At 35.4% G+C, this 10,529-nt stretch overlaps 1 protein-coding gene across 1 annotated transcript in view; it reads right to left on the bottom strand.

Annotated features, from left to right (window-relative positions):
• Positions 1-10,529, bottom strand: part of NRK (Nik related kinase) — a 136,888-nt gene that overhangs the window by 17,857 nt on the left and 108,502 nt on the right. The window contains exons 22-25 of the mRNA XM_029930229.1: positions 8,336-8,479; positions 6,255-6,413; positions 2,126-2,230; positions 389-531 (exon numbers count right to left, since the gene is read on the bottom strand). Of these exons, the coding sequence (XP_029786089.1) occupies positions 389-531; positions 2,126-2,230; positions 6,255-6,413; positions 8,336-8,479 (551 nt within the window). The remainder of the gene's footprint in view (positions 1-388; positions 532-2,125; positions 2,231-6,254; positions 6,414-8,335; positions 8,480-10,529) is intronic.

The following is a 10,529-nucleotide window of genomic DNA, read 5'->3' as shown; positions in this document are numbered from 1 at the left end:
TACATGGCAGTGAGAAAGAATGAAATATGGCCATTTGTAGCAAAGTGGATGGACCTTGAGGGTGTCATGCTAAGCGAAGTAAGTCAGGCAGAGAAGGATAGATACCATATGTTTGCACTCATAGGTCAAGCAGGAGAGGCCTGGCAGGGGAGAGAAAGGGGGAGAGAGCTGGGAAGAGTGAGGGACACAGATCAAGGGAGACTATTGAATACTGAAAATGAACCATGGACTGAAGTGGGAGGGGGAGGGAGAGAGGGGTGTGATAGTCATGGTAGGGGGCACTTGTGGGGAGAAGCACTGGGTGTTATATGGAAACCAATTTGACAATAAACTTAAAAAAAAAACCCTTGTATGGCCCTGCACTTTTTGCTGTCTTTAAATTCCTTGCCTTGAGCTTCAGACAATGAAGGAGCTCATCTGGTCTCTTAAACCGGTTCACTGGATCAGCTGCCTGAATTTTTGCCAGTATTCGTATATAGGCTTCAGAGGACATGTAGTCTCCTTTGGAGTCTGCTGATTGATCAATGCATACTTGGTAGGGAGTAAAAAAGGCCAGACATGTTAACCTACCATAGACTAGATGTACTCTAGGCTCCTATGGTTCCTATTCCAAGGGTACAAAAAGCCAAACAGGATTCATTGCCAAGTTCAGGTCACAGGAGAAGTCTAGGCATCACAGGATTCATCATACTGTAGTCATGAGGTGAGATTCAAGAACTGGAGAGAGGATGTAGACCAGGAACTGTATATCAGGCTAGACAGACTGTTGGTACTTATCTTCTTTGTTTTCCAGCTCCGTATCAGGCAGCTCTGACCAATCAGCAGACAACCAAGAACAAACCTATATCCAAATACTGACAGCTGACCCAAGGCCCAGTTTAGGGAAATCAGATCAGAGATGTAATTTGTGTCAGGGCAGATACAGACTGTCTATATAGTCGTCTGTACTACTTACAAAAGAAGGCATTTATTGTGCAAATGGACATTGAGAGGCAGTCATAGAAATCAGTCCATCTTATTGCATACATGTGATGTTTTGGCCTGAAAATATACCATGCAAACATATCCTGAACTTAGATACAAAAGTATTTCATAAATACCATGCTGGAGTCTATCATGATGTGTCTTTAAGCAGTGCTTTTTAAAAACTTTTCCATGGACCAACTAGTTCAAAGTCACCTGAAATATTTGCTAAAAATATAGATTCTCAGGGCCCACTCCAGACCTACTAATTCAGCCTGGGGTTGGGTCTGAGATCTAAACTTTTAACAAATGTTACAGATGATTCTGATGTTTGCTCCAGATTAGGAGTTACCGGACTGTATATAATGCTCCCAGTTCATTAATCAGTCCTCATTGCTATGAAGTAGACACATAATAATTGTACTTACACAGAATTCTGGAGTATTATTGAAAGCTAATAAGGATATACAGTCGCAAGTTCATGAGACATGATTAAAAATTCATTAGTGACTTAGTTGTTTGGGACACCAACTAGTTACCTTAAGAGGCTGGTCCATAAAAGTGCAGTTAAACCATGATAAAGGTGGAAATATTACTGGTAATCCAAATAAGCCTAACCACAATTCCTTGCAATAGTTCTGGAAAGAAATGTGTTTAGAGTTCCAGCTTGGATGAAATATAGACCGGCCCTTTCCTCCCCACTCCCATCTATTGTAGCCCTGGTAATTTAGAGCAAAGGTTTTCTCTTCCTTCATTCCTCTTCCAGTGGGGCTCCCCCCTCTACCATTGTGACACCTTTCCTCACCTTCGCTGTGCTCTCCACGCCCCCCCCCAAGAGAGAACAGGGACTTTCTCAGCTTCAAGTCATTGGGGTGGCACCCAAAGCCTGTGTTTGGGGCTCTAGAAGAGAAGGTCTTCATGTTGACTAAAGGAATTGGGAGTGAGGAGCTGGTAGGGAAGGGGAGAGGTCGAGGATTTCCCTCATATTCCCCCTTGCTGTGGTGCCTGTCAACTATCTCAAAAAGGTTTAAATGATAATTATTGACATGGTAGCATCAAATTACATTAACTGTATATATTTCTGCCACTATATTTCAAAATACTGCTATGCTTACAATTTCTCAAAAGAAAAACAACATGATCCAAAGAAAAAGGAGACCACTTACTTTAATAGCAGTGCTTTCATCGAAAGACTTTGGTGCCCATGCATAAAGGTGAATTGATGATTTCAAAGCAATTGCAATATATGTTGTTTCATCATGTTGGACTACAATGATAAATACAAAGAAGTAACAATGCCACAGAGTTAACAAGAACATTCAAGTATTTGTATTGGTCATTAAGAATGTTATAACCACAATTTTAAGAACATAATATATTCTGAGAAAAGCTTTTAGTTACAATTTGATGCATCCCAAAATGCGACAAAACTAACTGTATAGTTTTATGACATGTTTAAATTGTACACTGACAACTACAGACCATTGTTTAAAGAAATTAAAGGAGACCTAAATAAATGGAAAGACTTCTTTTGTTCATGGATGGGTAGACTTAACATTCTTAAGGCGGTAATACATGGATGGACCCAGAGGATATTCCGCTAAGTGACATAAGTCACACTGAGAAAGACAAATATTGTATGACTTTGCTCATATGTGGAATCTAAAAAAACCCAAAAGAATAAACAAACAAAAAGCAGAATCAGACCTATAAATACAGAGAACAAACATGGTTGCCAGAGGAAAGGCAGTCAAGAGATGGGCAAAATAAGTGAAGGGGCATAGGAGGTATAGGCCTCCAATTAGGGAATGAATAAGTCATGGAAATATAAGGCACAACATAGGAAACACAGTAAACAACATTGTAATAACATTGGTGACAGATGGTAGCTACATTTGTGGTGAACACAGCATCACATACAGAGAAATTGAAGCAATATGTTGTACCCCTGAAACTAATTTGACATTATCTGTCAACTATATTCAAAAAAATCCAGGTGAGCCCTGCTGAACTTACAGACTTATGAGAAATAATAAATCATTGCTGTTTTGTCACTAAATAAATAATAAAAATGTAAATATTTAAAAAAGAGGACAGTACTATCTAAAGTGATCTATGGACTAAATTTAATTGCTACTAAAATACCAATGGCCTCTTATGCAGAAATGGAAATACTGATCCTAAAATTCACATGGAATTAGAAGAGGCCTTGAATAGCCAAAACAATCTTGCAAAAGGAAAAGGATACTTCCCAATATATAAACTTACTACAAGCTACAGTAATCGGAACAGTGTAGTACTGAGATAAGCATAGGCATATAAATCAACAGAATAGAATTGGAAGTCTACAGATAAACTCATATATCTATGATCACTGGTGTCCTACCCATTCAATTGGGAAAGAATATTCTCTTTATCAAATGCTACGAGGACAACTGAATATCCACATACAAAAGAATAAGTTGGATCCCTTACCTCACACCATATGCAAAATTTAACCCAGAAGGGATCAAAGACCTAAATGCATGAGCTAAAACTATAAAACTTTGAGGAGTAAATATTGGAATAAATCTTCATGGCAATATAATTTTATATTTGACAGCAAAAGCATAATAAACAAAAGAAAAAATAAATGAATTGGGTTTTATCCAAGTCAAAATTTGCGGGCGTCAAAAGAACACTATCCAGAAAATGAAAAGACAACCTATGAAATGGGATAAAAATATTTGAAATTCACATATCTGATAAAAGCCTAAGATCCAGAATATATAAAGAATGCTTACAATTCAACAACAAATAAACAAGCAAGCAAACAAACAAATAAATATATGACAACATTAGTTATCAGGGGAATACAAATCAAAAGTACCATGAGATGTCACTTCACACACACTTGGATGCCAAGAATCAAAAGACAGATACCTACAAATGTTTGCAAAGATGAAGAGAAAATGGAGCCTCCATATTTATGGCAATGTAAAATGGTGGAGCCACTTTGAAAAACAGTCTCACAGCAGTATCCAAGAGAAAATAAAACATGCACTCCCATGTATGAAATGTTAATACATTTATGTATTAATCCACATTAATGTGGCAAGAGTATAAATGTATAAACAATGGATATATAAAAGTTGTATGAACAAAAGGTATATCTATACAATGCAATACTATTCAGCAATAAAAAACAAATATTGATACAAGTTATACAGGCTACAGCATGCATGAACCTTAAAAACATCATACTACCTGATAAAAGTCTGTCACAAAAGACCATATAATATATGATTCCATTTAAATAAATTGTCCAGAAAAGAAAAAGTTATAACAAAAGGATATAGATCAGTGATTATTTAGGACTGTGAGGAGAATGAGGTGAATGTAAGAGGGATAGAATGTGGAGTGCTTGCTAATGGCTATGGGGGTTATTTTGGGATGACGACAATTACATAATGAGAATGGTCATACAACTACAATCAGACTAAACACCATTGATTGTACACTTCTAAATGGGTACATTTTATGGTATGTAAATTATTTCAACACAGCTGCTCTTAAAAAAAGAGAAAAATGAATAAAAAGTATATTCTTTCTCTCAAATAGACCTTCTAGTTCTTATGGAATATGTTGTCCTACTTCCTAGATTTATATTTTGTGTTAAAACTCTTTTTCCTTGTCAGGAACATTGTTTCTGTCCTTTCTAGTCAGACTTCATCATAGACAAAATATAAAACTTTCCTTTCTCCCCCACCCTTCTCTTATTCATACCTGGGCCCCCCTCTCTCCTGCTCTTGGTCTTGCTCTTGCTCTAGCTCTCTCTCTTTGATTCTTTGTTTCTTTTGCTTTTGCACACACAAGTAGGTCAAAGAAGCATGATTAATAGATCCCCAACAAGCAAAGAAATTGTGTTAACAAACACTTCCTAAATTTTTAATATATGGCAGTAATTGGTGTCAGTCTATTATTTTATGGATCTTGAAGAGCTATGAAAATGCCATGCAAATATGAGTACATGGCTGTCCTCCTATATGAAGATGCTACTATTTCACCTGAGACTAAGACAAAGATTTTTAGTGGTTATGAGAGTTGGGGACGGCCAGAATGGGATCAGCCAGGAAAACATGCCTTAACTAATCCATCTACTTACCAAGAACACAGATTTGTAAAATGTTATTGTAATTCATTATTGTAAACTCTCTCTTGTTGAACTAAAAAAAATTACAAGTTAATAGGAGGCAGTTCTGCTATATAAACTCTTTGTCTAAGGAGGCAGTTCTGCTATATAAACTCTTTGTCTAACATCCTGGGATCTCTTTCACCTTTGACTACTAAATACATACAATGCGATTTGGAGGAGAGTAGAGATACATAAAGCTAGAAGAAAGTTGTGTATTTATTTAGTGCCTAGTTTGTCTGGGTACTAATTTCTCCCTTCAATGGTGTAAGTGTACTTATATAAACACATGTGGAAAACTATTCTGGAAAAATCTTTTTATATGCGGACTAGAAATGGTCAGTCGGGAGAGCAATAACCTGCTAAAAGTCATTACATGATTCCAGCTATCATTTATCTATGCCAATTGTTCTGTGTGAAGGGGCAATTACTGAAAAGTAAAGGAAGAAAACAAAGGCTGAGAGGGGATTTGTTTCAAAATAGAACAGAAGAGTATAACATAACTTTCTAGTTGTTGACAGATGAGAGCAGGATTCTGAGACCCTGGAGTTGTAACTTCACTTTGCAGTGGATGGTTGTAAAGAGAAAAGACATATGAAAGCACTCTAACAGAAAAATATTTAGAAATTATACTCATGAAAATTGACAGTGGGAGCAAGAGTCAGCAGACCACAGAAGAATTTTCTTTATGGCTCATTGCAAAGTTTACTAGTCAGTATTAAGATAAATTTTCCAATTAAAAAAGTGGAATTATTATGTGATTCTATTTTATTGTTATTCTAAGGAAAGATACTATCATATGAATTTTCATACAGGCTATTGAAGATCCATTAAAAAGATTTATTCAAAAATTTTTAATGTTTATTTTTGAGAGAGAGAGAGAGAGAGAGAAAGAGAGAGAGAGCAGAAGAGGGGCAGAGAGAGAGGGAGATATAGAATCCAAGGCAGATTCCAGGCTTGGAGCTGTCAGCAAAGAGCCCAACGCGGGGCTCAAATCCACGAACTGCGAGCGGAAGTCAGATGCCCAACTGACTGAGCCACCCAGGTGCCCCCAATGTACTTTACTAAATGAAGGAAAACAAACTTTATATAGCTATATTAAACATGAAAAGGGACTTACGGACACTGAAGTGTTCACAACCTGTCAATTTATCAATAGCTTTGCAGGCTTCCTCTGTTTTTAGCATTTCCTCTTGTCTTCTTTTACTATCAGGATCATTATTCAAAATCTTGTTCCTCAGCCAAGTCAAATGATACATCCTAAGTCTGTTCTTATGGCCTGATAGATAAGAAACAGTATTTCAATTCAGTCTGTTTTTTCTTATATTAGAAAAACAAATAATAATGAAATTTTTTATGATGCCTTTTTAACACAATCTTCTCATTAAAGTAAAAAGCACACTTAGAAAAACTACACTATATTAGATTCTTCCCTTTAGGGTTTATAAATATGATAGCAAAGTCTTTCTTAGTCTCTCACTTCTAAGAACTAGTCAACATATCTACCAGCTACCTATCTGCCTATCTGAAGAACTGTAGCATACTTCTTTGGGACAGGTTAAGACTGCCATGGTGCAGGCAACATAATTACCATCCATTCATTTATACTTTGGCTTTTATCTTAGGCATGTTTCTGGGATTCAGAGACCCAGAAGCTGTCCTTGGTAGTATGTATGTAAGAGAGGGATGTCTGAAGTATTGACTCTGAGGCACTCAGGGCTGGTGGGAAGGGTCTCTTTGTGCTCCTTCATTTCAGCATACTTACAAAATAATTATTTTACTATGTTTTTCTCAATCCAATTTATCTTTAATGTTAATTTTCTAATTGCAAATCCCAGCAAATTCTTACAATTCCTTCAGGAAAAACAGAACTTTAAGTTACACATTTATTTTTGTACATAGTGACTGCATATTCATTTTTATAGTTTATTTTTATAAGAATTATAGGCCCAACAATAGAAATTTTACTTATGTGATTAACCTTACAATGTTTTTACAAGACATTTTTTGAAGCAGCATTAGAATTCAAACATCTACATCAATTTCCATTCAACTCTTCAGTGGTAGAATAAATTTGTACTCAATTATTAGTTATCTTTCTACACTGATGTTCTCAGTATTATTTGATGCAAAAATAATTCAAATTTGAGATAAACTTAAGCATTAAAAATAGCACATTTGGGTTAGAGAAAGCTGGGTAAAAAAAGTAAAGAAATCTGTTTTCCAGATGTGCAGTCTCTTGGCCACCCAGATGTTTTAAAAATCTAAATGTTGTATCTGTGTACATTAAGCAATTATAAATGGATGAAAATGAAACATGATTAAAAAACCATGAAGCTTTAGCATATCTAGCATATCTGGAGAGGATTTCCCTCTAACCAAAACCTAAAGCAGGGTTAATAACTTTTAGGAATATGAATAATCATTAATTAATGTGCTACAGAGCTAGCAGATATAGACAGGAAGTATGCAAACACATAAATAGCTGTAATTAGCTTCATTTTATTCTACAAACTTTTTAAAAAACTTTTTCTATCCTTTTGTCAGTCATCTTTTACCTGTAGTTGGCTTTATTACTAGTGCTTTTCTAATACCAAGTACTGTTTAGTAGTGAAAATTATTATTAACATTTATTTGCTTGCTCTCTCATATTCAGAGATTCAGTTCTTACTGACCCAAACTAGGAAGTTCAGTTACTATGTGGGAAGAAGGTAGAGGCCTTAGGGTATCTGTTCTTGTGACTAATCCTATCTGTAGACTCTCATGATAAGGCTGTGCCAGGGACAACAGTTTCATTTTTATCCAATTATTGTCCACCTTGTTCTTTGTTACTTCTGGCTAATTATAAGAAAAGTATATGATGGATGTGGTCATGTACACATGGGTGGGTAAAACTGTGAGTCATAAAGTTGTAGGTGGCTATTCAGAAAAGACCCAAAAGATGTAAATGACATATTTTTTTCTTATCAATGACTTAGGTTAGGTGTATTACCAGCAAATATCCAGACACAAAAAAAGAGTCAAAAGTTAGTTTAAACTATAAATAGATAAAAATCACAAGTAGGAAAGTTTGGTGTCCCAATTTAAGGTTATATTTAACGTGCTTTCTTATGAACACTTTCACCTGAGAAAGTCTTTAGCCTAGTTTGGAACCTAATTAATCTGCATAATTACTTAGCTAATTTTAGTTCTTAAACAAACCGGAGATGGAAATCAGCAAATTGAGTGGCTCTACAACTTGAATCTGACGGAATGGTCTTCGCTTTATCAGTTTAGTAATGTCTGCCTTTCCACTTCTGTCCATCAGATACAGATTAGATCGAGTTCCCAACAGCAAATTCACTCCTGTTTGTATATAAAAAGAAAGGTACTATATTAGCTCAGATCACATTTTTATAATTTAATTTATATTAGTACTTTTGCTCCTCCAGCGTGCTGATCTTTGCAAAAATGACTGATATCACTTTAGGCTAATGTTAACCTCATACTGTGTAACAATGAAGTCTACCAATAGAACAAATTTCACTGAGATACATTAAAATGTAGAAGATAATACTCTCTGGCAATATTTTACTGGCTGGTGTCTAGTTTGGTATCTCAAAAGGAGAACTTTACAAATATCTCAGCATCTTTTAGCAGTGTCCCAAACTTTATAAAAATTAATCAACCCTTTTGAAACTTACCATTAAACAATAAGCATGTCTGTTGCATAAAAAAACTTCAACTCAGTCCTAATTATATCTAAATGTTTTACTGCTTTTAAAATAATTATATATAACTTGTTTTTAAATTGAGTGAGTCTGTGTTCCTGCAAATATTTAAAAACTTACAATGCTAAGTACCTATGAAAGTAGTTCTTACTTTTATGTATCTAAATTCCTACATTCTACTATTTGTCTACAGGCTCTATTTATTCAAATATAAACACTGCTTAAAGACTGAATGAGGGGACTGAAATAGAAGATTAAGCTAAATTAGAATATACCTCAAACCACTGTGGGAGTTTCCCCCATAACCTGATATACAGGAAAAACTCAACGAAGTAATACAATAGAAAGTACTTCAGTGTCTTCTACTTGGAGACTATTTGTGTTACAAGGATATAAGGAGAAAAAAGAAGTGTCTCTGCTTTTACTTTCCTACTCTGTCCTTTACCAGTTCTCTAAGTAATGGCTTGTGGCAGATTTGGGAACTGCAACTCCTCCCACAGGAATCAGAGAGGAAGGGGAAATGTAGTCAATTTTGACTGTAATCTTTTATTTTTCAAAATATAAAAACCATAAGTTATAAAAATGAATTATTAGACATTAACTAGATCTTTGAGTAGTTGCCTGACTGAAATGAGAATGAAGTAAACTTTACTTAAGAAAGCTATCTGACACAATGTATTAGCTGTGATGATAACATGGTTTTTTTCTAAGTTCATATAACTATAATGTTTCCTACAATGGTCTAATTTTAATTTAAAATTCTGTCCTCTGTTCAAACATTATGCAAAATCTATGAAATTGCAAGTCAGAGGTTGGAATTTACTTTGAATTTCTACCTTCCTTCCATTTATTTATTGTTTCATTTATGATTCAGACCAACTTTAGGTAAAATATTGTCTGAGCCCTACCAATGTGGTTATAATTTTTCAGGAGCAAAGGATTGAAAAAGTCTATCAGTTAAGACATTATTGAGGGTCATCCAGATGGCTAACAGACACATGAAGAGATGCTCAATATCACTCTTCATCAAGGAAATACAAATCAAAACTACAATGATATACACTTCACACCTGTCAGAATGACTAAAATTAAAAATACAGGGAGCAACAGATGTTGGTGAGGATGTGGCAAAAGGGGAACCCTCTTACACTATTGCTGTGAAGTTAAACTGGTGCAGCCACTCTGGAAAACCGTATGGAGGTTCCTCAAAAAGTTAAAATAGAACTACCCTATGGCCCAGTAATTGCACTACTAGGTGTTTACCCAAAGGATACAAAAATGCTTATTTGAAGGGGAATACACACCTCAATGTTTATGGCAGCATTATCAACAATAGCCACTTTATGGAAAGAGCCCGAATGTTCATCAACTGATAAATGAATAAATAAGATGTGGTATATATATACAAGGGACTAATACTCAGCAATAAAAAGAATAAAATCTTGCCATTTTGAACAATGTGGATAGAAGTAGAGTATTATGCTAGGTGAAATAAGTCAGTCAGAAAAAGACAAGTACCATATGATTTCTCTTATATGTGGAATTTAAGAAACAAAATGGGGGTGCTTGGGTGGCTCAGTTGGTTGAGCCTCCGGCTTTGGCTCAGGTCATGATCTCACAGTTCATGGGCTCGAGCCCTGTGTTGGGCTCTGTGCTGACTGCTAGCTCAGAGCCTGAATCCTGCT

The sequence above is a fragment of the Suricata suricatta genome, chromosome X (genome assembly GCF_006229205.1).
Source record: "Suricata suricatta isolate VVHF042 chromosome X, meerkat_22Aug2017_6uvM2_HiC, whole genome shotgun sequence".
NCBI lineage: Eukaryota > Metazoa > Chordata > Mammalia > Carnivora > Herpestidae > Suricata > Suricata suricatta.
This window is presented reverse-complemented; position numbering and strand designations above follow the sequence as displayed.